This window comes from Grammomys surdaster, unplaced genomic scaffold (genome assembly GCF_004785775.1).
Source record: "Grammomys surdaster isolate TR1022 unplaced genomic scaffold, NIH_TR_1.0 330, whole genome shotgun sequence".
Taxonomy (NCBI): Eukaryota; Metazoa; Chordata; class Mammalia; order Rodentia; family Muridae; genus Grammomys; species Grammomys surdaster.
In genome coordinates this window covers 299,760-326,649 of record NW_021604749.1, presented here as the reverse complement: position 1 = coordinate 326,649, position 26,890 = coordinate 299,760, and the positions used below count along the sequence as shown (strand labels likewise).

Below are 26,890 nucleotides of genomic sequence, written 5' to 3'. Positions count from 1 at the left end.
TGGGGCCCTCAAGGATTTGCCCTAGGGATGCATCTCCTCTAACCAGACTCCATCTTCAACAGCTTTACTACTTGACAACAGTCTATTGAAATCAAGAATCTACCAATGGATTAAACCATTCATTAGGGCATAACCTTCATGGTCTAATCATTTCTGGGAAGACACATCCAGAGGCCTGCATTACTAATCTCCAGGCTTCTTCAGTTCAATCAAACTGACAATCAAGATCAGTCATACAGCAACCTTATGATTAGATATGGTCCACCCTCGTACAGAAGCACCATGAGACAAGATGGCCTTGGGGACCTTCCACAGAAGTGACTGGAAGACACAAAGGGAGAGGCTAAATCAGGAACACTGGCCCTAACCTTTCATACCTTTTCCTCCTTCCCTTTCTGCATGGAAAGCCTTCTTCTGCCCTACATTGTACCACCTCTCAGCAAACAGATACCCACAGAGAAAGGACCACTTCCCAGGCCCACAGCAAACCCATAGCAGGAACTTTTAGTGGTTTGAATGAGAACGATCCCCATCTATTTGAATGCTTGGCCCCATATGTTTGAATGTTTAGTACCCAGTTGGTGAAACTGTGTAGGAAGAAGTAAGGGGTGTGGCCTTACTGGAAGAAGTGTGTCACTGGGGGTGGGCTTTGGGGTTTTGATAGCCCATAACATTCCAATTAGCTCTTTCTTTGCCCCATGGTTGTGAATCAAATGTAAACTCCCAGCTACAGCACCATGCCTGCCTATTTGGTGCCTTGCTCCCTGCCATGATGGTCATGGACACACCCTCTGAAACTATAGATAGCCCCAATTAAATAATATATAAGCTGTCTTGATCATGGTGTCTCTTCACTGAAATAGAAGATAACTAAGACAGTGCTCAATAATCATCCACTGTCTGAGTGACCACAGGGTGTAGCAGTGACCCAGACAGGTGAGAGACCCTGTGATGGTGTTTGCAGTTTATAAACAACTCCCATAACCAATGACCTACTTATGCAATGACTTAACTAGGCTAATGGTGTGTATCATAAAGACTAAGAAATGCTATGGGAACTCACCTTCCCAAGCCTCCCCTGTATAAATGATGCTGAGCTGAGAAAGGAAGGAGAGACGGGAATTCAAGAGTTGCCATAGTTTGCACTAGAAAGTTTTTTGATGCTCCATGTGGCAAAGGCTTTGTCCATACCTTGGTGTTATCTGAAGTGGAGCTTTCCATTGTCAGAAGTGTGTGGCATATTTGGGGGCCTTTTGGTGCCCAAGGGTTTGTTCTTGAGGAAGAATGAAGGACATTGGTCACTCTCCTCTTGCTCCCCAGTCACTCTGTGAGCAGTTCCCCTCTTCATAGGCCCACAGCATAAGGTCCCATCTCAGGCCCAAAGCAGTGTTGTGTCAAGTCACTGGTTCAGACAAGATCACTTAGGGATCTGAACTTTAGACGATTGGAGATCACAGAGGTCCTCTCCCATCGCCTTCAGCATCCTACATCCCAGTCAAATGAACCATCATCCTCACAGCCATCTTCTTTTCACCCTTGTCCCCTAATTCCCTGCTTAGCACCCAGTTCAGCAAATCTCTCATTTGGGCAAACATGATGACATCCTAGAGACCCTTCCTTTTATATTTCAGATAATTCACAGCAAGGTGGTATTTACCCACATGCTCTGTGGCTATTAGGGAAAACACTGGTGTATGCTCTGGAAAATGCTTAGAACTGGGCTCTGGTGTAGCTCTGAACACCAGGTTGCAAACAGGCCTTTCAGAGGCTACTTCAGGGGAGTGTCAGTATGAGAAACAGTTCAGGACTCCAAGTCCTATCACTCTCAGTCTAGACTTCAAGCCCCCATTCCCAACTCCATCCCCAAACCCACGTGGAAACGGCACACAAGAAACCTGCCATATTCAGTATACAAATGCACCACAGCCACAGCAGACAATGTATACTGGGCATGGTCCAAGTGTAATCTCATCCAGTTCTCAGAGAACCTGGTGACAGGGATGGTAATGATGTCAGTAACACTGTAGGGGCCAGGCACACGTCTAATATCATCCACCAGTCAAGTGGCAGAGCCCGACTGTAAGTAAGAAATTTATGTTTGATGTCTATACCCAGATCCTGGCACAGAGTTTCTAGGACATTTGGAGTCATTATAGTGGGGATGATGTTGCTTGATCACTGGGACCTCTTGGTAACTTAAGGGTGGGACTGACTACCAGAAAGACCATGAGTAGAGAGTTGGAGACAATTATCCCCATTCTCTGACTTCCAGGGAGAGGTGACTGGGTAGAGGCTTAGTTCAACCACCAGTTAACAGTGGTTCACTCCATCATGTTCGTTACCATGGGTGCTTCACCCAAACTCACAAGCATTAGGGGTTGGGAATCGTCTAGACTGGAGATTCTGGCAGGGTGGTAACAGAGTGGTGGGCGTGAAGGAGTTGGGGAGACTTCATAATCACCTCCCCCATGCCATTCCTTACATGTCCCTCTGCTGGCAGTTCCTAGATTGTATCCTCCACAAGAATACTGTCCTGATACTCTCTGTCCCAGTGCAAGGGGCCAATGCCTCATGGGCTGAAGCTGGTGAAAAATGTAACCCAGCATGGGCTCTGAGTTCACAGTCTAGTCAGTCTAAGTGGTTAAGTGGGACCTTTGTTTTTAAATTTATTTATTTGTTTTATATATGTGATGAGTACACTGTAGCTGTCTTCAGACATACCAGAAGAGGGCATCAGATCTCATTATAGATGGTTGTGAGCCACCATGTGGTTGCTGGGAATTGAACTCAGAACCTCTGAAAGAGCAGTCAGTGCTCTTAACCGCTGAGACATCTCTCCAGCCCGATTAAGTGGGACTTATGAGTGACAGGCACTAATTTAGGCAGGAAAGAGTCTGAATTGAAACAAAGACAGTCTCAAGAGAATGGAGACGTGATTGTTCTGGGGGTTAGCATACACATTTGGTATCAGAATTCTAAGTCAAACAGTTCACAGTGACTGCTCTTAAGAAGACTGCAATAGAGGCCATGAGGGGCCGAATCCTCACACTGTACAAGCCTCCTGTGACAGACAGAAACTTGAGGCTGAGCGTTGAAGTTGAACCTTTTTGAGCACATACCTCTAGTAGGTGTCAGAGCCAGGACTTGAACCAGGCATGTGCGATTTCAGGGTCCATGCATTTGCTTGTCACTGGACCATATCATCTGAGGGGGGTGGGTAGTAGAGATGATTGGGACAGTAGCAAGACCTGTCTGGAAGTCAGGCAACACAATTAGTCCCGATTCTACCATGAAAATCTGTGTGACCTTGGACTAGTCACTCAGCCTTTCTGTGATGCAGCCTCCTTACTTAAACAACAGGGATGTTCACCCACATTGCTTCTGGTTACTCCTCTAGTTCCTGTTGTATCTGGGGATCAAAAGCTCATGTTGGGGCCAGTGAGCTGGCACAGCAAGTGTCCTGGTTGACTGTTTTTTTTTTTCCAACTTGACAGAAGCTAGAATTATCTAGGAGAGGCACCTCTATTGAGAAAATGTCTTTATCAGATTGCCCAAAGGCAGATCTGTGGGGCATTTTCTTGATTGCTAAATGTTAGAGAAGGGTCCAGCCTACTGTGTGCCACTCCTGAGCAGGTGGTCTTGTGTTATATAAGAAAGTAGGCTAAGCCGGGCAGTGGTGGTACACGCCTTTAATCCCAGCACTTGGGAGGCAGAGGCAGGTGGATCTCTGAGTTCGAGAGTTCGAGGCTAGCCTGGTCTGCAGTGTGAGTTCCAGGACAGACAGGGCTACACACAGAGAAACCCTGTCTCAAAAAAAACAAAAAAAAAAAAAAAAAAAAAAAAAAAAAAAAAAAGAGAGAGAAAGTAGGCTGACAAACAGTGGATAGAGCTTGGGGACTCTTATGGAAAAGTAGAGGGATGGACTGTAGCCCTGAAAGGTCTAGGAACTCCACAGGAAGTCCAACAGAGTCAACTAACCTGGACCCTTGAGGGCTCTCAGAGACTGAATCACTGACCAAAGAGCATACACAGGCTGGATCTAGGGCTCCCCGCACATATGTAACAGATATGCAGCTTGGTCTTCATGTGGGTCATGAACAATTGGAGTAGGGGCTATCTCAAAAGCTGTTGCTTGTCTATGGATATGTTCTAGCTGGGTTGCCTCATCTGGCCTCAGTGGGAGAGGATGTGCCTAGCCTCACAGAGACTTGATGTGCCAGAGTGGGAGGAGATCCAGGGGGTCCCACTCTCTCAGAGGGGAGGATTGGGGAAGGGGTGATGGGAGCAGTGAGTGGATGTAAAGTGAATAAATAAAAAAATGAAATTGGGGGGGGGAGCACTGAGCAAACCCATAGGGACAAGCAGCACTCTTTCCTGCCTCTGCTTCAGTACCTGCTCCAGGTTCCTGCCTTGGCCTTTCTCAACGGTCTGTGACCCATATATAAGCCAAATAAAACCCTTTCCTGCCCAAGTAGGTTCTGGCCATGATGTAACCGCAATAGAAAGCAAGTTAGAACAGCAGGTAAAGTTGCTTGCTGCATGCCTGATGATCTGAGTTTGATCCTGGGTCCTACATAGTCCCCACAAGTTGTCCTCTGACCTCCACAAGTATTCCACGGTATATGCACACTAAGTAAATAAAAAGTGTAATTAAAAATTTTAATAAGCTCTCCAGTGTGAAATTGATTTCTACTGAGGGAGGATGGGCACAAGAGGCCCCCACACAGGGAAACTTCTGGTTTCTGCTGCTCTCTAAGGCTCTGACTGTTTCCCAGAAGCTCTATGGGGCTGTCTATCAGAAGCTGAGTCAGAAACAGCTTTAACACACACACACACACACACACACACACACACACACACACACACACGCACACACACACCAGGGTTCTAAAAGGTCAGGGCTGACAGCATCTCAGAGCGAGTTTAAAATGTTGCCATTTGCCTGGTTAAGAGCTGAATGGTGGCAGTAGCAGTTGGTGAGGAATCTCAAAATACAGAAGGCAGTTAGGAGCCTCTGTTTACCAGGCTGTTTTTAGCAGTCCAGAAGGCAGGCTGGGGGCGTCTGTAACTCCAGGCGGTTTCCAGGTACTGAGCCCAATCAGCACAGAACTCTGAGTATCTCACAAGCCCTGGTGACACCACTCTATCTGCTGCTATCACAGTGCACATATGTCACTAGACATTTACCCAGATCTATGGGATGTACACGTTAACAGTGTACCCCAAACTGCAATAATGATGTGTTAACGTGGGCTTGTCTCTGGTACCAAACACTGCTGTGGTGAGAGAGGTGGGAAAGGGAGGACTGAGTGGGTGGGGTGGAGGGGAGTGATAGGAAACCTATAAATCTCCCTCTTGATTCTCCTGTGAGCCCTAGTTGTGTGTGTGTGTGCCTGAGCGTGTGAGTGTGTGTGTGTGTGTGTGTGCGCGCGTGCGCGCACATGTATGTGTGTGTATGCATGTGCGTGTGTGTGTGTGTGTGTGTGTGTGTTATATATGTATGTGGTCCTGTGTGTGTGCATTCGTGCATTATGAGTATGTGTGCATGTGGGGGATTGAAAGTCAATATCTATATCTTTCTCAGTGGCTCTCCACCTTATTTTTATGTAAATATTTATTTTATATGTATGGGTGTTTAGCCTACATGCACACATATATACATCATGTGCATGCCTGGTATAATAGATCTCCTGGAACTAGAGTTACAGACAGTTGTGAGTTGTTGGGTGGGTGCTGGGAATTGAACCCCAGTCCTCTAGGGGAGCAGCCAGTGCTCTTAACCCCTGAGCCATCCCTCCAGTCCCCTTCCACCTTATTTTTCGAGGCAAGGTCTCACACTGAACCCAAACATCCTTCTGCCCGGCCCCACAAGCACTGGGATTACAGACATACGCTTGGAACTTAGGTTTTTAAATGGGTACTAAACTCAGGTCCTAAATGCTTGCACAGCAAGCACAGTACTATCTGAGCCACCTGCCAAGCCAATCCATGCCCCGCCCCCAACTGAAGATAATTCTAGCCAGACATGATGGTGCATGCCTGTGACACTAGTGCTTGGGAGTCTGAAACAGGAGGATTGTGAGTTCAAGGCTAGTCTGAGTTGCTGGTGCTTTGCCCAACTAATGTAGGTTTTTCTGTAAGAATGGCTAAGAGCAAAGCCCTCTGCATGAGTTCAAAACCCAGCAGGGCGGCCTTGGCTGGCAGCTTCATAGGAGGGAGGAGGCAAGGACCGGAAGGGAAGGAAGAGAAGGGGATGGGGAAAGAGAGAATGGAGAAAGGGAGGTGAGGAAAGAAGAAAAAGAAGAAGGGGAGCAAGCCACAGCATGGCTCCCAGAGGGACCACGCTGGAAGGGAAGCCAACACTGAGGAAGGCCTCCAGGTTGGGGTGTGTGGGTATCAAATAGTTTCTCTGCTTCTCCAGGGTTTTGGATAAAGAATTGTCTTTGAGCTTGGCAAGATAGAACTCTCTCCCATCCCCCAACTGTAAACTTCTGAAGGGCTGAGACAGGGTAATCTTTGAACACCGATTGTAGTCAACGATTGCCTTAGACACAGAAAGTACCCAGCAGGTCCTGATGGCAATGCCAGAGGGAAGATCCACCCAGGGGAAGTGTCTATGGTATGAAGCCAGACTCTCAACAGTCTCTATGTCCTGCCTGACCTCTGCTTGTCTTCCCTGCTTCAAAGGCCTGTGTCTGGATGCCACCTCCGACAATGGGCATCAGAGGTCTCTGACCTGCTAGGACCACACGCCAAAATTGCTAGGGAGTTAAGCTCCCAGTTCTTGATAGCCTTCACTTAACAGTTCTACGGGTCAACAACATTGGGCTCCCATGTGTGCCTTGCACAAACTCTTATGTCCCTGGCAGGTTTAAGGACCAGACAATGGCCCACTGTGTTGATATACACATCACACACTCTTTCTGACTTTCCAAATCCCTCCTGGCATTCCTAAATGGTGACCTTTCCCTGATAAATGATGCGCCTTGCCTTAGGGCCTTCTTGGGGAATCCATATGGAGAAATGGGCGGATATCCATCTTAGAAGACAAACACACACACACACACACACACACAGAGGACAGTCCTCTCGTCCCCACGCTGGAGAACCTGTATGCCACTGGGATGTGACATGGCTCAACAGGACAGGAGAGGGTACGCTTAGCATGCACAATGCATGTAACTCACCACAAACCAACTCTGTGAAGGCAGCCCTGGGTCACTGAATTCTTGACCAAGATTGAGCATCTTTGAGATGCCCCCAGCATGTTCGTGTACAAATACCCTGTTTGTAACTCACTGGTCTGGGCCACCCTCATCAGTGCAGTGTATAAGGTGTGTCTCTTCCTGGCTGTGCCTTCTCCTTCCTGGACCGTTCAGCTCCCTCTGCCTACATAGGGTGCACACAGGGGTGCTTAACAGCCTCTTAAAGTCACAGCTCAGCCTGTGGCCTTAGGGTGGCTTCCCCAGAAGCTGATCACATGCTTCTCATTTATAGGTTGGACATGGGAAGGAAGCTGATACACCCCATAGTTTTCCTGAGAAACACCTGGGTGTCATCAGCTCCACTGTCCTTGTTTTTGTATTTTTTCTTCCAAATCACTTTCTGAAAGTCAAAATGATTGATAGCTTTATACCCTGGACAACCCCTCTCCTGATTAAACAGGTCAGCATTGGTGGCAAAAGTGTTCCTGGGTGGCTGGGTCATGAATCTGTATATCTGGTATGACCACAGAACTGGGCTGGAGAGATGCCCTGTAAGAGTCTTTGTTTCATAAGCACACGGACTGAGTCTGGATCCCAGAGCCCACTTGAAAACCCAGGCATGGCTATGCCTGCTTTTAACTCCTGTTAGAAGAGGGGAGAGAGACAGGAGGCTCTCTAGGGCTAGCTGGACACCAATCTACTCCAGGTTCAGTGAGAGCCCCTGCCTCAGAGAAATAACGCAGAGAGTAATGGAACAGGACACATGGCATCCTTCTCTAGCCCCAAATACAAATGCATATTCATCCATCCTACACTATCCAGACCCACACACCTCCATATACCAAAGAGTGACCAGACCCACACACCTCCATATACCAAAGAGCGACCAGACCCACACACATCCATATACCAAAGAGTGAAAAGACTTCATAGAACTTCTCTGTCTTTCTCTGTCTTCGTGTGTCTCACTCTCACATACACACATATCCACATGTATGCCCGTGCACGTATGCACATATTCACACATGCACATGCATGCTCATGCAAATTTATATACTCACACATGAAAATGCAAGCACATGCACAGACATACACATAGTCACATATACACATGAATACCCCCACACTCATCCATGCATGCAACATGGACACATATAAACACATACACACACGTGCATGTCCATTCACAATGTATGCCCATGCACACACACATATGTACATGCATATACACACTCACACATACACGCATATGCACAGTCATACACATACTCACAAATGCATGCCCAGGAATGCCCCACGCACACATACTCACACATGCACACTCACACATTTGCACATTCACACATACATGGATATACACACACAAGCACACATTCATATATGCATGCCCCTACACACACACAATGTGTATGCATGTGCACACACATGCACACATACTCACACATGCATACAAATATGGTGAGTGTGTGTGTGTAAGAACCACTGGAATCTGAACTTGATCTACTCTGGTTTACAGTGTCCTGTGGTCTAGCTTCTATTCTCTGGGCTGTAAAACGTGCTGGGGACGCTGGGGAGGAGGATGCTTGCAGCTCTGCTGTTTTCCAAACTTCATATAAGCATAAAACTACTTCACAACAAAAACAACTTAAATACATTTTTTTTGGCTTTTTTTGACACAAGATCTTACATAGCCCAGGCTATCCTCAAATTCATTACACAGCCAAAGGTGACTCAGACCTTCTGATCCTCATTGCACCTCCCAAGTGCTGGAATTACAGGAATGTGACACCACACCCAGCTTCAAAAGAAAAGTTTAAATAGTAAAATGAATTAAAATAACAATCTTTAAGAAAAAAAAAAAAGAATTTCTAGGGTGTTAAGACTTACCTGAGAACTGGGGATCAGAGCCCTCCACCAGTGGCCACCCTTCACCAAGTCCACCTCGCACAAAGGCACCGCTACTTTCCCAATCACACAGTGGCGGGAGAATTTGTCAAAATCCACCACAGTGAGCAGCAGGGTCCTCCTCTGGGCTTCTAGGAAGGGGATTTCGAAGGTGTAGCGTTCCTCAAACACAGGCTTCTGGGTCTTGCGTTTGACTCCCGTCTGCTTGGAGTTCTTCTGGTCAGGCAGGAGGCAGATCTTGACGTAGGGGTTGGAGTGGGCCATGTCCTGGCGGGAGCCATCATGGGAGATTGGAGGTGGCAGGTCCCGGGCCTCGATCACCCTCACGGTGAGGTGGTTGTGTAGCAGGTCATACTGTGTGCTGAAGTGCAGCATGCCCAGCTGATACTTGGACATGATCTCCTCATCGGTCAGAGAGTCTACGTCATCAAGATTCGAGTCAAGAGAGTAAAGTCGGGGCTCAAACTTCCTGAAGTAGTCATCGGGGGTGTAGGTCCGGCGCAGCACAGATGGCTGGATGGGCTCCTTCTTGGCACTGAGAATGCCGAACTCAATAGGTTTGATGTCAATGAGCGGGGAGCTGGGGCGCCGGGAATCCAGACCTAAACAGCCACCAAGAACAATGATCACCACCAGCAGCCACCTGGTGACATCAACAAAGGTCCCCAGATGCCCACGTGGGCTTCCCTGCTTCAATGGGCTTTTCTGTGCACACTGGAAATGCAGGTGTTTCATGAGCTTTGGAATCCATTTTATGACCCCTGACACAGCCAAGCACCCAGATACTCAAAACTCTTACATGAAACAACAAGGGGGCTGACCTAATAGCTCAGCAAGTAAAGATACTTGCTACTAAGCCTGGGAACCTGAGTTCAGTCCCACATGCTGAAAGGAGAGAATCAGCTCTCAAAAGTTGTCCTCTGACCTCCACACATGCACCACGGTTTGCACATTCACATACAGAGACAGACAGACTGACACACACACACAAAATTTTAAAATGCAAAAGAACAATATATTCCTCATGCATGCTCATCCATACACATTTATGTATGTCCAGTCTGAAGAACATGAGCAAAATGTACTCCTATAGCTAGCTATGAATGCAGCTCAGTACACTTGTAGATGACGTTGTATCCCAGTACCAAAACACTGGATTACCCCCTGCACCATCTTCAAATAGTTGCTGTGCTGAGTATAATCCAAGTGCAATGAAGTGAAACTTCCTATGTTTGTCCTTCTCCTGCAGTGTGGTGGATTCAGTTCCGGGCTTCCCACATCTAGGAAAGGCTCTACCACTAGCTGCAGGTGTGAGTTTCTCTTCACTTTTTATTTTGAAATAGGGCATCACCCAATTGCACAAACTAGCCTTGAATTCAGGATCCCCCTGTCTCAGCTTTTTGACTAGCTAGAATCATAGGCCTCTGACCTCCACACATGCACCATGGTTGCATAGAATCATAGCCACCACCAGGCTTGGCTACACACACACGAAATCCTTTTTTTTCTTGGTTTTTTGAGACAGGGTCTTGCTACGTAGCCCCTAATGGCTTGGAATTCACTATGTAGCCGGCCTTGAATTTATAATTCTACTACCTCAGCCTCTAAATGCCAGGATCAGTTGAACCTGAGGGTTCAAAGTCTGTGCAGAGAAATAACTGCATTCTTGTTTATTGTGAGAGGTGTTGGCCCCAGGAGCATCGCCATCACAGTCTTCCGAGTAGTGTGGTACCAGGTAGTAATCTAAATGGATGATATGCCCCTAGCCATCTGCCTTTTACAGTCCCTGAATTACTAAGTGAGACATTAGCACACCTTATGGATGAAGGAATAGACCTGCGTGCCTTCCAGAGCACTGCACTTGCAAGTGCAGGAACCAGGAGGGAAGCTCACCCTCCCCAGCTGAGGTGCAACAGTGCCCCACTTCAGGAGGGTGAGCCCAGGGGCCAGCATGCCTGGGTGGAAGCCCAGTTAGTCTTCAAACAAATGGAAAGCATGATGTCTACAGAGGCAATGCACCTTGGTCTCCCTTATGTCTGTTTTCCCACCTTTATGACCCTGAGTGTAAGCACTGGGGTTGTTTTGAGACAGGATCTCACTCTGAGATAGCTCAGGCTGACCTGGAACTCATACCACTCCAGGCTATTCTAGATTCTCTTACCTCAGACTCCCTAGTGCAGAGATTTCTGGCATGAGCCACCATGCTCAGCTAGCTTTGCTTCCTGTAGTTAGAGAATGGTCCCTCAACCCCAACTGTCCCAGGCACTTACTGGAGATTCTCCGAGTCAGGCTGTACGTGGACTTGGATGTGTCTGAGGATGAGCGTCTCCCATCAGGGGAGTTGGTCCTTGGGGTCAAAGGAACATCGCTGGCTGTGTGCACGGAGTCACCATCCTTGTCATTGCTCCGGCTGGCCATCCTGCAGAAGGAGAAGGGGCATCAATGGCTACGGAGGCAACCCTCACCAGAGTTCCTTGTGGGCCTCCACCTGCTCTCTGCCTTCTTACACAGTCCAACCACTACCTTTCCCAAATCATGAGCAACATTCAGTGGCTGAGCACAAGGACTCTTATCTTGGGGCATTCATGACGATGATGCAGCCTCTGACCCATGCTACATCATTTAGAACAATGGAAATATAGTCTTGATTTTTGCACAAACTGGAATAATTCAAAGGAGTTATCTCTGATTTAGAAAATAGCTTCAGTTGTGTGGAGGGCATGCAAACCTACACTTGCCACATGGGGGTGCCACTGTGGGTGGAATGAAACTGGAGACCTGTCGATCTCGGGTCTGGAAGGAACCATGTGGATGTTTAGATGGGTTTGGTCTCTCTTGAGGATATGTGTCCTTCTGTCCCAATAGTCTCTGTGCCTCTGGTTTGACATTCTTTAAAACTATGCCATGACAATGTCACTCAAGGGTGGAGCGGCGGGAGAACAGTTACAAAATGGCCTTGTGAATCAATGACTTGAGAACAGAAGTTGGAGGTGGAGAAGCAGTTATGGATTAGCAGTGGCGGTGACTCAACGGGATGCTAATAAAGACGAGAAATGCTAAGGAACTGGGGGAGGCATGGGCAGGATGCAGAAGAACAGATGGTGGAGGAGGTGAGAGATGAGAGATAAATGATAGATGATAGATAGGTAGGGAAATGGGTGGACGGACAGACAGATAGACAGACAGACACTTTCCATTGGAACTCTAGCTAAATGCCCTGGGTGATTCCCTTCCTCTCTCTGTCCCTCCGTTGCTCCATCTATAAAATGGGAATAACAACAAAGCCACTTTCTTTGACTTCTAAACCCTCAGGATGAGTTAATAAGCATCGAATGATACAGCAAAGACATAGTTGGGTACTTGGTGTGCTTTAGCTGATATTACAGCAGGGGTGGCTCTAAAGATACCCCTAAATTGGGCACAGTGTATACTTGTAATCCCAGCACTCAGAAGACTGAGGCAGAAGAATCTTGAGCTTGAGGTCAACCTACCAAGAAATAAATAAAATAAAATAAAATAAAATAAAATAAAATAACAATAACAATAAAATGAGGTCCTGCCAGTATGCAAACTGGGCAGGGGAAGACATAAGGGGGAGGCTGCAAAGAGATATGGGTGCTAGTGACACTGTGCACAGGTGACTAGTGTACACAGTCCACCCTGAGCCATAATGGCTGATTAAGGCCATCTCAGCCACATCCCCTCAACTTGACATTTAAGCCTACAAGGAAACAAAAATGTCTTGGGGAAAAAATGAAAGCTTTGAATTCTACAGGCTCTTTGGAGATACCCTATGGGTGAGCTGGGGCTGATTTAACTACCCCCGGAGTAAGGAAAGGTAACTGTCAGACAAGACAGGCTGGAAAAGGGACTGGATACCTTGGTGGCTGGGTGTGGACAGTGGATGAAGCATTCGAGGCAGGAACATAGGGACAGGGGACAGGACAGGATCAAATTGGGGCAACTCTCCCTTAACATACAGCCCCAGCCTCTGGATAGAAAGGCCCCTGGACCCCAGCCTGCCTGTGGCCCTGCATCCCAGCTGCCAAGCTCCACTGTGACAGCCACCTCCTCCTATGAGACCCACTTACCTTCAATACCCTTCAGCTTAAATGTCGCCACCCTCCAGGGCCACTCAGACACAAGTGCCAGTGAGCACAGGGGCTTCACCTCTGTGCTTCCTTAGATACCTTGGGCCTCTCTGTTCTCTCTGCCTAACATGCTTTTCCAGGCTCTTCTCTTGTCCAGTTTTTTTTTTTTTTAACCACACAAGTTTCTGTTCCAGTGGCCCCTTCTCTAAGGACCATGATCTCGCCCTTGTAACTTTCCCCGCCCCTCTATGTACAGCTTTCATTCTCTTCAATGCTGTGTGATCAGGGCCGGCTTGTGTTTTACATCCAAGAATGACCTGAGGTCGGCAACACTGAGGTGTCCTGTCACTCCTGAACCGTGAGATCTGCACTCTGATCAAAGGGGGCAGGGAGCGGTGCGTGGCACCTACAGTGCCCACAAGCTCTATCTCAGGCTGTTCTCTGGGCAATCCTGCAGCCAGCTATTATGAACTCCCTCCCTTGCAGATGGGAAATGCAAGGTTGTGGTGGGAGCTGCTTTGCCTGTTGATGAACCATGGCGTCCCAGGGGATCCCAGCTATGCTCCAGTCCAGATGCCTGTGCTTCCTGCTACAGTGGGGCATTCCCTGTGCAACCCATGAGAACCTTGCAGAAAGCAGCTACTCCATATCGGCTTGCTGAGCACAGAGACAACCTGGCTTTTCTTCATTCTCCCATAAGGATGCTCCTGGCACTGCTTCAACAGAGCCAGGTAGACAACGCAGCCACCAAGATCTTCACCTGTCCGTATGACATTAATACATGTCATAATGAATACAGCGTCTCCAGAGATCTCACCCAGAGCACACAGAGGCTAGTTCATCCACCACGTGGCACAGCACAGAGACAAGCCCCAGATGTCATGGCAGGAACAGCCTCGCACAGCCTGAGCACTTGACATTTCTGCTTCCTGACTGTTTGATAACATGTAACTGCCCACTTGGTAAACAGATCTGGAGAAAATGCAGGCTGTGGATCTGCCTTTTGAGTGATTGAACCTGCCTTCCCCCCATACACATTCCAGTGTTAGATGTCAAAATGAATGAAGAGCTACTCAGGGTCCTGGGAAGCAGGAAGGTCATGTACAGCTGTTCACATTGCAGAATGTCTGACTTCAAATGGTGCAGTGCACAATGCCATAGCATTGGTGGGTAATCTGACTCCCATACTTGCTCTATGTCCTAGACAAAATTAAAAAGTCCCTAAGCCAACTGACAAAAGCCCATCTAACCCCATGAAGATGACAGTGACTCACACACAGGATGCACTCAAAAAATCCAAACAAACAAACAAAAAACTACAGGCTGGAAGATGGTTCGGTGGGTAGCATTTGTCATATGATGCTAAGGATCTGAGTTCAGATCCTACTGAAGGCCAGCATTCCTACTGTAAGATAAGAGACAGAGATAGGGACCTGGTGTGTGAAGTAGAGAACAGTAAGATGTCTTGTCTCAAGGTAGAAGGTGAAGACTTGTCCCATGACCTCCACATGTAGTCACAAAATGTACACGTATGCACACACCATTCACTGAAGATCAGGGAGGACGAGGGAAACAGCTGCCAAAGGAGCTGAGCCTTTCTTCTCTGTGACGATGACCTAAGGGCTTTCTCAGTCTCCTCCTAAAGTTCGTCAGATGGTCAACTGGCCTTTCAACTGAACACACCGGCACAGGCACACGTTTGTGCACATGCATGCGCATGTATATTTGGATGTCTTTTTCCCTTTTGTTTTGTCTCCAGTTTGAGAATCAAATCTTGAGCCACATTCATGTGGCAAGCACTGAACTCTGTCCCCAGCCCTTGAGTTTCTGAGACAGTATCGCTGTGTGTCCCAGGCCTAGGACACACGATCCTCCTACCTCTGTTTTTAGGACTGGGACACTGTACCTGGCCAACAGCTATTCTTTTGAGTGACTAAAACATTTGGCTTTTAGGATCCAAACAGTCTGAACCACTCTGACATAAGGACCCTATGAAATGGGACTGTCTCTCACATCTGAGCTCTCTGCCACCTACTGGAGTCAGGCCACAACTTAGAAATAAATCGTGTCCACGAGATCAGCACAAGGTTTCTGTTGACACCCAAGAAGACAGAAAGGATGTTCACGGATCTCTTGTTCCTGGGCTAAATGCATTCCGAAGATAGCTCATTCACATTTGATTTTGAGACAGGGCCTCACTATGTAGCTCAGGCTGGTCTTGAACTCATAATCCTCTTGCTTCTGCTTCCCCAGTCCTGGGCTTAAAGGTAGGCATTACTATGTCTAGTCTTTTTTGTTTACTCTTATTTACAGCCTGTAAAACAAATTATTTTATTATTCTCATTCTCTAATAAGGAAATCAAAGCCAAACCAGAGTTTATAAAAATTACAATCACAAAGCCAGGGACATGCTCAGTTGGCGGAATGCTCACCTAACATGCTTCGCTCTGGTTATATCCTGTAATTCCAGCACTTAGGAGTTAGGTGCAGGAAGAGCCGAAGTTCAAGCTCATCTTTGGCTATATAGCAAGTTCAATGCCAGCCTGGGCTACCTGAGACTCTGTCTTAAAAAAATAAAAATAAGCAAGGCCACCAGATCTTTACTCCCAGTACCCAGGAGACAGAGGCAGGCAGATCTTTAAGAGTTCAAGATTATCTTGGCCTATAAAGACAGTTCCAGACAAGTCAAGGCTACATAGTGAAACTCTGTCTCAAAAATAAACACAATAAACAAACAAACAGATAATAGATGTTCCATCCATTTTGATCATCAACAAAGTCTCAAGCACTCTTAAGTGCTTTTCTAAACACAAATTCATCAAACCTATGTGGTAAATACTATTTTTTTACCATCCCATTTTACAGATGGAAAACCAAGGCTCAGAAAAGTCAAGCAACTTTCTCAGAGCTAGAAAGCTGTGGTCAAAACTGAACTTGATTGAACTCACACTGGCATGAAGCCATTTGTGCTCTGGAAACATCTGAAACTCCCTTCTAATAAGAGCATACGTGCCATGACTGACCCCTAACCCAGAGGAAAGATGCGGCTCCAGGGACTTCAGAGATTTCAGCCCAAGATTCAGATGAGACCGTTTCAAGTGCTACCTCTGGATTCTGTTCGTGCCCAGCACCATCTCCTCTCTGGGCCTCCCGCCCAGAGTTCCCAGCAGCTGTTGTTGATTATTGCTAGGTCTTTCCCAACCCTGGTCTCCTGGCTCCTCCCCAGTCTCTGACCACATCCCTCTCCCAGCCACAGAGAGGTGGATCAGACATATCTGTGGCTGAGCTTCAAAACTGCATTCCCAAAATATCTGAGCGACTGGCAGATGGAGATGTTGTATTCGGGTGCAGAAGGGGAGTGGATTAGAAATAAAATGAAAGAAGCCGGGGTGAGCACCACCAGCACTGGAGGCAGGATGGGCTTGGGCATCCCTCTCCGGGGGTCCAGGTTATAAGGTCTCGTTCAGGCTAGCCAAAAGCAACATCAGAAAGGTGCTAGCATCTCAGATGCACTGAGCATATACTTGGTGCAGGCCTGGGGCTGAGCATTATGTCAGTTTGCCATGCTGCCTGGGAAGGGGGCACTCAGACACTGCTACCTTCACAAAGTTCTTCAAAAAAAGAACACAGATCCTTTTCTGCTTGGATACTTAGACTACTTAAACTGTCCCCAAGATTAGCATCGCCCGGCTAGCCTCTCAGAAGCTTGGTGTGAGCAAGAGCCTCACCACCAGCTGGTGCTACCAGCTGGCCCACAAATGAGGGGGCACAGAGAGGCCGTTCTTGGCTATGTCCTTGGAAACTCTGTGTATCCCCCATCCTGCCCACCCTCCGGTGGAGAGGCTGCTAGAAGGTAAATTTCCAAGCGGGGGTACTCACAGCCATGGAGGAGTCTGGGCAGGGAAAGGTCCCAAGATCTCCACTTCATCCTCACTGGACTGGCAGCAGCTGGAGTCATAGCACCTCTGACAGCAGTGTTGACAAGTCCAGCCACACAGCAGCACGTCAGAAATTCTAGAAAGAAAGCTCTGGGGCCATTGGGGGAAGAAGAGAGAGGAGAGAGAACACCCCAAATTATAAGCAGCCCATCTGGGATTGCCCCACCCATGATAAATAGGTACCCCAGAGCAGAATTGCTGATAGGAGAAAAACAATGTTCTCTCTTATTTATGCACTGTGGCATAAGGGACGGCAAACAGAAGTGGCTGCAGCCATTCGGAGCAAGCAAAACACTTGCAGGTGTTTGCCTTTGTAGTTTATGTATGTGCCTTTCTTGACAGGTGGGCGGTTATTACAACATGGAGAGGGCCAGACAATATGTTCTCAAACACACAATGCATACGATTCTCTCCTGGCAAAAGAAAAAAAGATACTTCAGAAAAAATAGCCCCAGGGACATGCAACTAAACTGGGGGAGTCCGGTTGAGTTGGGACACACATGCTGTCTGTCCAGTGATGTCCCTTTTGCCAGGGTCTCCCTTTTGGTTGAAGGGAAGAGAAACTGTACCCTTGTTAATATCCTGTGACTCAATACTCAATCATGCCCCAGCCCCACACCAGACTCCAAACGGAAAGGCAAGCATTTGATTAGAATCCAGACCAAACAGATGATTGAATTAACCCACCTCGTTCAGTGGTTCCAACTGCCCTTTTAGAGAGCCACGGTGAAGCCAGGGCAAGGGGCAGAGAGAGGGGGGGGGGAGAGGGAGGGAGGGAGAGGGAGAGAGAAAGAGAGAGAGAGAGAGAGAGAGAGAGAGAGAGAGAGAGAGAGAGAGACCAGTTTAGCAATATTCCAGCAACTCAAAGAACAGCAAGACAAAAACAACAGAAAGCAGCTGCCCGCATCTTCGCACTCACCATTCTGGGGAGGGAGCTGACTTTACTACCAAGGTATGGCTATGTTTGCAGGGCTGCTGGGAGCCTCTTGGTTAACTAACAGCGAATAAACGGGAACTGTGAGCTTTTCCATTTGATGTGCACCGTGTGCTGTTATGAATCAGATCGGGTAGATAGCTCGTCATGCTACTCAACACACAGCCACACTTCAGGGGACTCGCAAACCTTCCCAGACTGAAATAGCCAAAGCCAACCCAAGAGGGCCTGATTAGCTAAACTGACAGGCTGACTCCCCCGCCCCTGCCAGGGCCCTACCTTCCAATCCTGCTCCAATCCTGCTGGTAGAGAGCATCCTTCGACCACCCACAAATGGGGGAGGGGCTGGAAGGAAACCAGGAGCTGGTCCTCCCTCCCTGGTGTGGTTCCACCCGGTACCCCATCTTTTTCTCACAGGTCCCTGAGCTCTAAACTCACTCCTTTTCTTCCAAGAAGGGCTCCTCTATGGACCCAGGGTTTCTTTTCTTTTAAAAAATTATAGCATTTCTTTTGTGTGTGTGCACGCGCGTGCGTGTGTGCATGTGTGTGTGTCCCTGTGGTCACACACATCCACGGCACCATGTGGAGGTCAGAGGATGACTCTCAGGAGACCATCCTCTACCTCTCCACCTGGTTCCAAGGATCAAACTCAGGTCATCAGACTTTGTGGCAAGCGCTTTACAGACCTAGGATTTTGTGATTTAAAAGGAAACACGGTGATATTAATCCACTAGGCAGGTGTCAAATCCTGATGACCTGCTTAGGACAGATCCCAGACAGGAAGGGAGGTACAGCCCAAGCCAGGGCTTTGGGGTGCACAGAGAGCCAGTAAGGAGGAGATAGTCTGAGTTTGTTCCCAGATGTTAACATTTTCTTGACTCTTGCTCATTCCCATCCTTCCTTGTAAACAAAGCAAACTGAGCTCTCTAAGGCTGGAGATACCCCAGTCCAGCCCAGATTTAGTACTGTAGCGTTCTCCTTGTGTTAATTTTTCCAGCTGCCTTCTGCCTCCATCATGTGATCCTGGCTGCCTTTGCCCATGGGTTGCAGTTTTCTTCACAGACTTCGTATATGTTGGCTGTTCAGAGATAGGGTATAACTCTGTGGCTCAGGTTAGCTCAGAACTCTTCATTCTCCTGCTTCATCTTCCCAAGTTCTGAGATTATAGGTTTATACTGTTATTCACAACTTGGTTTTGTTGTAAGTTAAAATAAAAAAAGGAGAGTTAACCTTTTCCTGTGTACGTGTGTACAGACATGCACGTGTGTGGCATATAGACATTTTCCTGTATGCAATTGTGCACATGTGTATGTGAAGGACAGAGGTCAATGTCAGGTGTGTTCCTCAGTTGCTCTACATTATTTGTTTGACACAGGGTCTTCATCAGGAGGATTCTGGAGCTCATTATCTCAAGGCTGGTTGGCCAGTGAGCACAGAATCCTCCTGTCTCTGTCTCCCAGGCACTACCACACCTAGCTTTTCCATGGGTGCTGCGGATCTGAACTCAGTCATAAAGGTCCAATTCTAGAAAAAAAAATCAATTAATAGTAGCACAGGTGGTGGTTCTATTAACTTTTAAAACTCAAGCTCCTTGAAGTCCCATGGATTGCCTCCTGGGAAAGTACTTAAGGGCACTAATCACAGATCCCTCCAAAGCTCAAACTCAGCTGAGCACAGAGTCAGTGAGCCACAGAGCCTATGACCTAGTGAGTTGCGAAGGAGGTGGGCTCTGAGCCTGGGTCATTTCTTTTGATGAGACAAGACCCTTGGTATGAAAATGCTGTATGGCTCCCAACCTCAAAGTAAACACACCTTCTCTGTGACTTCTGAGACAAGATGATTTCTCCTAGGGACCAAGAACTGCCCTGGCAGGTGCAAGCAGTAAAAACTGGCCTCATGGCGCTAGCATGAAAAAGGGATTAAAGATGTTTCACATAGCTGAGCATAGCATTGTGTGGGGGTGCCCATCATCCTGGTGCCAGGAGTCTGAGGCAGGGAGGTTGTGAATTTGAGACCAGTCTGGACTAGACCATGTTTCAAAGACAAAACAAAACAAACAAACAACAGCAAACAAACAAAAATCAAGCAAGGACGTGTGGGATGGCTCAGTGTAAAGGTGCTTACCATCAAACCCAGAGATCCGAGTTAAATCCCCAGGACCTACAGGATGGAAGAAGAGCCAACTCCCAAAGCTGTTCTGTCATACACGCCCTGGTATGTATGTCTGATCCTCCCCGACTCTCCAGGTTGCCCCAACCACCACGTAGTGAGAATTTTGATGTAAAATATTACTTTTCAACCTCTGAAGGCATTCCAGCCATTTACAGGTGTGTTCTCAGGACACGGGTGGTCAAAAGAGACCCATTTAGCCCTTTATACAGCCGAGGTGAACACAGAAAAGCCACCATAAGCTCCCTCGATGGCGTCAGTTTTCTCAAAGCTCAGGTGTAAGATGGTGGTCCAGGGGCAACCCAAGGTGGGGACAAAGGGGACAGAAAAGCCCCAAGTCCAGGGCCTCATTCTGCCTTGTCACATCCTCTGGGCTCACTCTTCTGATGTCAGTGGCAACTGACTCAAGGCAGGAATCATGAAGAAAAAATTCCAGGCACACAGAGGGAACACAGAGGTCAGCAGGTGATAGCTCACTCAAACCAGCCCATGGCAGGCTGGTATATATCCTTCCAATAGAGAAGGAGTCGTGTATTTCCTGATTTTCAGAAAGTCTCTGAAACTCATTGACCAAAATAAATAAAGCTTTGTGGGTGCATAGCCATCCATGCCCACTCTCTGGCCTCCCTTTGTGCTTGCTTTTTTACTGTTTTCCCAATTGGAAAACTGTGACCGAAGAACAGGAATATTACTCTCTGTAAAAGTTCAAAGACTTTTTCTAAGAGAGAAGCCAGGACCATTGAGATGTTTGACTTACACATCCTTCCTCTCAGCCTACAGTTTAGATCCCACCTTGACTGCTAAGTAGCTGTGTGGCCTTAACAAGTGACTTAACTTCTCTGTGCTGACACATAATTTAGGAAAGTGAACGCCGTGACTTACTACTGTAATCCCAGCACTCAGAAGATGGAGGCAGGAGAATCACAGGCTAGCCTGGGCTACATAGCAAGATCCTGCCTCAGAAAAAGAAAATGTATAATTCAATGAAGAACCATAAAAGCCAGTCTTACTGTTCCCTGCTCACTCTCTTGGGCATCAGAGTGGGCAGAGACTGTGACCTATGTCCTCAACACTGGTCCGTAATTGGTGGCAGTCAAGTGTTGACGAGCAACTACTGAATACATATTCCAACAACTTTCAGGGCACAGTTAGATGTATAGTAAGTGTGACCTTCATTGAACTTGAAATCAGGACCTAGGCAATCCATGAAAAGGCAAGCCATTCCTGGGGATCAACACTAGAGGCAGAGAAGGTCAGGTTCCGCCAGGTGACAGACTATCTGAGGAACTTGAACAGGGGAGCAGAATAGTTGGGGGGGGGGTGTCTGCAGTCCCCACTCCACCTCACCTCCAAGCTGAGGCGAGGGGACAAAAAGTGAATCCCTGAACCTGGGAGCCACTCTTCTCCCCTCCCCTGTGGTTAGGGGCAAGCAGTCCTAGAAGCCTGCAGCTCTTCTGGGTCTGTTTGCAGCATGGGGGTGGGAGTCTGACTGTGTGACCTTGGCTTGACCTGTCATTACTTCCCAATTTGCAAAGAAACTGGTTTCCTTGCCAAGCAGCACAGTCCATCCCTATCCATCCCCTCTAATGGGGTGGTGTGTGTGTGTGTGTGTGTGTGTGTCTCGCAGGTACTTGGTATTTCTCCCCGTTCTGGGAGTCTTGGGGGCGCTCTGCAGGAGGCATGGGGGGGGGAGTCCTGCACTTCACAGACCTCAACGTACTAAAGTAACCGTCCCCACCTCCCTCACCAGTGTGCTCTAGCCTCTGGATGTCCCCACCCCTCGGCACCCAGCGCCCGGGCGAACGATGTCCTTGTCCCTCTAGGTCTGAACAGCTGCCTCCAGCTGGCTCCACCGGCCAATTAGCCCGAGCCGTCACCACGGCAACGGGCGCTGGCGGGCCGGGTGGCTGGCGTGCCCCGGGCCGCCCTCCTGCTGCCCCTCCTTTGGGGTGGGTACCAGGGGACCAGGGGGTGGGGAGTTGCAAAGTCACCCCGTGGTCTCCCCTCCCAGGGAGGCGAGCTCGAGGGTTCAGGTCCCACGCAGGGCCCTCCATACCGAAATCTGGGGTCCCCTGCCCTAGCTCCAGAACACGCACAGGTGCCTGCTCTGGGGCACCCGTTGTTTTGTTGGTTTTTTGTGTTTTGTTTTTATTTTCTCCAGTAAGTTTGTGGGAGCTCGGTGGTGCGCACTCCCGCGGCGCGCGCTCCCGGCAGAGGGGGCGCGGTCCCCGGTATTCCCTGGCCGTCGCCCCCGGTCACCGTCCTACCTGGATGTACGCCATCTTCGCCCGCGCTCACTCACTCCGGCCCGGGCATGGCGTCGCCACAGCCCCTTTGCCCTCGCCGGTTTGGCGAGGTGGCACGGCCAGCCCGCAAGACATCAGTGGGCGGCCGGGTGGCCCCAGACGTGACTGGCGTGGCTGATGAGCGGTGCCCGCCCCTCCGCCGACCGCCCCGTCCTTGCCCAGCCCTGCGGGGCCGCCTCCCTGGAGCGCAGAACCGGGATCCCCTCCGCTTCGGTCTCTGGTGGGCCGGCACCCACACTCCCACCTTGGGGTGCTCCCTGGTTGCAAAAACGCTGGGGCGCCTGGCGAAGCAGCCCCGGGCGAGTCGCGGGGACTGCGGCGACCCCGGCGCAGGCGGAGCCGGCGACGCTGGGGCCCGAGCGCGGGAGGCGGGGGAGGGGATGGGAACTCAAAGGGGTGGGTGGGGGCGGTGCCCGGGTCAGCGCTGCGGGCCGGCAATAGAGTGGCACCTATCCACTGCCTGATCGACAGCAGGGCTTTCGGGCGACTGCGAGGCGGAGGTGACAGCGCGCTGCTAGCTGTAGGGTTTGGAGTTGGAGGGTCTCTTCAATCCTGCCCTCTCCCCAAGCCGCTTGGCGAAAGTTTTATACCAGCCGCACCCGACGGGCCTAGAACCCGGCTGTGGAGTGTGTAGAGGCTGAAGGGCGGGCGTCACCTATTTAGGGTGGACCTGGCAGCCCCCCAGGACAGTGCTGTGGCAGGGGGATGCTCACCCTCGCTCGGCTTTGTATGGGCCCCTTTACCCTTAACCCGCCCGACTGAAGCCCAGGACGCAACAGGTCTAGCAAAGGGCGGCCGCACAGCGCCACCCAGCGTTTGACTGCGCCCGGGGGCGTGACTCGGCCCGTTCGCAGCTGGGACCGATGTCTCGGATCTGTCGCCGCGATTGGGCTTCGTCTACCGGCTCTCAGGGCTGGGCCGCAGCACTGAAAGATTGCTAGCACATCTCCTAGCCCAGGGTCTCCATCGCAAGGTCACCGAGCTTGGTGCAACCCTCCAGCAAAGGACTTGAAGTGGACCGTGGTCCTCCTTGGGTTTCTATTTTCCATGCCTGGCAGCTGGTGTCGCTGCTCGCCAGCTCATCAAGCTTGTCATTTCAATCTCTTGGCGTCCCCGTCTTTTCACCATTAAAAATGGGGTCAAATTTCTGCCGAGCCTAGCTTCCAGGGGAGATAAACGAGTAAAAAAATATGCAAACAATTAAATATGTAATCCACACAAGGAAAATAACCTAGCATTTGGGAGTAAAACATTTGTAGCTCAGCATGCGACATGTGGAATAACCCATCTGCTGAGTCTAACAGCCGTCACCTCCATCAGAGCAGCTATTTGTAAGAGAACCCGAGGTAGGGCTTGTTGACTGGTAGCCTTCCCTCAAAGTTGGAAGAGTCGGGAGGGTCGATGGACCCTCGCTTAGATTCTGGCCTCTCCCTCCTGCACCTCTCAGGCATTGTATGTAATTCTGCCCAAACTGCGTGAACCCTCTCTCCGAGATGCTAGGGTACGTATAGACGGACTGTGGAAGGTTAGCTGAAGCGAGTTGGGCTGGGGGCGGGGGATGACCATATATACAGCAAAAAGAAAGAGTTTTTCTCCCCATCAGTGCAGCTGCTTTGCCGTCACCCACGCTCCTATAAGAAAACCAAATAAATTCTGGTTCTCCATGCTGGATTTCGGCAGATTAGCTCTTTGTTTTGTCTTTGGAGCCCTTTGGATAAAGTGTTTGTGTTTGTCTTGGGAAAGAGTACATTGAGGGTGGATAATGGGGCTGGCAAATCCGTGTTTCCAGACCATCACTCCGGTACCTTACTAACCCCACCCGCCCTGTATCTCTACTACAGAGCCTAGAGCAGGTAGGCCCCGGGCAAAATGTCTGCTTGCTGCTGCACATTATGTCCTCTGCTCTGGGATAGCGTCTACTTCCAGATTCATGGGGAGACTGAGGTGCAGAGAGGTAAGGTCACTCCCACCTGGAGGCACTGACTTCCATGATCACCCTTGGCAGGCTTAACCACCTACCTATATTTACCTGTTGTTATTCAGTGTTTCCTTTATGGGGGAGGGGACTTCACAGAGGAAGAGCACTTGGAGAGATGAGTGGGGGTTAGAGGCGTTTGCTAGGTGTTTCTTTAAATATCAATATCTAACTTAAATTATTATTATCAAAACTTGAGATCAACTCTCACTGTGTAGCCCAGGCTGGCCTCAGACTCTGGATCATGTTGTGCCCACCTAAAGTATGGGGTTACACACTTGCAAAGTGTGCCCTGCTAACAACCTAAGCTCATTCTCACACCCATCTTCCACACTTGGCACACACACATTCAACATTTTAATTTTTAGATAAGCTTGAAGTAGACTCCTCTACTGTCTATCTGCTTAGTTGTGGGGGGAAAAGGAGGCTTAGAGAGGTAAAGCATCTTGTCACTTGTCAAGAGGGTACACAGAGTCCAGGAGTTGGGATCCAGACTCAGGAGGCCTAAACGTAAGCCCTAGCCGCTATGGGATGCTTGAAGCTAGGTGGAAGGGAGATGAACACCTTGGAGCAAGCCTAAGACACGGAGATCTCTCTCCTCTGCCTCCTCCTCTCTCCTTCCCCACTGCCCTCTGCTCCACCTGCCTCCTCCTCTGCCATTCTCCTCATCGCCACCCCTTTCCCTCCCTTCCTCGGGTCTTTTGTAGGTAAGGTCCCACTGTGTACTCCGAGCTTGCCTCAAACTGTTCATATAGCCAAGGCTGTCCTTGAACTCTCCATTGTCCTGCCTCTCCCTCTGGAGGGCTGAGCTTACAGGCGTGCCTCAGCACACTCGGCCCCTGGTCTCTTAATCCCCTAAGATTTGAAGTCTGTGAGAATGTTAAGCACCCCTAGTAAGGAAATAAAAGTATTCATTTGGTGTGGGCATCATAGACTCTGCTAATCTACTTCTGTTATTATTAAATGTCTTGGTTGTATACATGCAAGGTACCTAGGACAGTGGGTGCTTAATAAATGTGGAGGTGCTTGTTGAGTGAGTGTAAATGGACAGTAACGGCCCCAACTCTCACGTCAGGCATTTATTACACCTGGGGTGTAATAAACATCACACAGATCCTTGTTTAGTCTCTGTTGGGATTCTGAAAAAATGGGTGCAATCACATTGATCTCCCTTTTATAAGTGAGGAGGCTGAAGTATCGGCTTGGAGGGCAGTATGAGTTACCCACAGTGAAGCAGGGGTAAGCTGACCTGTTTTCCAGCAACAGGCCAGCTGCTCATGGCTGCCCCATCCTCAGATGATAGAGTCAACCAGAGGGCTTAAGGCCTTCAGCAGATGAGTGTGCAAGGTCACTCCAACACTGGACTCCAGGGGACTGTGGCTTTTTTTTTATCATCTCTCTGTCCTTCATAGGTCCTTGCAGCCCAGCTCTGAGATGTCACCTGGACTGAGACCGAGGTTATGTCTATTTCTTTGAGGCAGATGGCACCTTTGCTTGTGATGGACAAACAGAACTACATGTGACTTGTGGAGTGACAAGGAAAAACCCCAGAGAAGGGGCTCTGATCAGGAGTGCTGAGGGACAGAGATGGCTTCCTAAGGGACTGCCATTAAACCAAGCATTGCAGGCAGAGGGATTGTTCTAGAGGCCAGCGATTCTTGATTTCAGGGATCTATGGAGAAGTGTCCATGGGGCCTGTGAACTTAGAAAGGAAGAGTTACATTCCATTCTCACTCACCCCTGCCAAATCCTACTATTTACATTACAAAGGCAGGCAGCAAACCAGAACACAGGCTCTGAGCAGGGGACACCTGTAGCCTTGGACTATTTTACAGCTGCTGTAGACACTTAACGTTCCATTTGTACTTTTAAATAATTTTTTATCAAATTTATTGATTGTGTGTGTATATGATGTGGGGGGGGAGGAAGGGAGCAGGCACGTATGTGCCACAGGGGGCATGCTGAGGTCAGAGGGCAACTTACAGGCATCTATTCTTTCCCTCCTCCATGTGAGTCCAGGGATGGAACTCACATCGTCAGACTGAGCAGCCAATGCCTCTGTATCCACAGAGCCTATGTTTGGACTCTTCATAGCTTGCAAATTGCAACAGTTAGCAGGCCCACAGTAGATCTTTGCATTGAGTGTATCAATAAAGAAACACATAGAAGTTCCGTTTGACGGCACATGCCTATAATCCCAAACACTCAAGAGACTGAGGCAAGGGAAATAGGCATTCCAGGCCAGCCTGTGCTATGTGGTGATGCCCTGATTCAAAGTCCAGAAGATGACTACAAGTCTAAATATTTGTCTCTCTCCTCACAGGAAAGTATAATTCTCACTCCTCAGCAAGGAAACTTCTCTCCGCA

At 48.9% G+C, this 26,890-nt stretch overlaps 1 protein-coding gene across 1 annotated transcript in view; it reads right to left on the bottom strand.

Moving 5' to 3' along the window:
• The window catches only part of Syt17 (synaptotagmin 17), a 70,618-nt gene extending 47,707 nt beyond the window's left edge, over positions 1 to 22,911 (bottom strand). The window contains exons 1-5 of the mRNA XM_028778228.1: positions 22,510 to 22,911; positions 17,827 to 17,849; positions 17,081 to 17,229; positions 11,381 to 11,529; positions 9,093 to 9,712 (exon numbers count right to left, since the gene is read on the bottom strand). Of these exons, the coding sequence (XP_028634061.1) occupies positions 9,093 to 9,712; positions 11,381 to 11,528 (768 nt within the window). The 5' untranslated portion in view covers position 11,529; positions 17,081 to 17,229; positions 17,827 to 17,849; positions 22,510 to 22,911. The remainder of the gene's footprint in view (positions 1 to 9,092; positions 9,713 to 11,380; positions 11,530 to 17,080; positions 17,230 to 17,826; positions 17,850 to 22,509) is intronic.
• Positions 22,912 to 26,890: the final 3,979 nt, after the last annotated feature.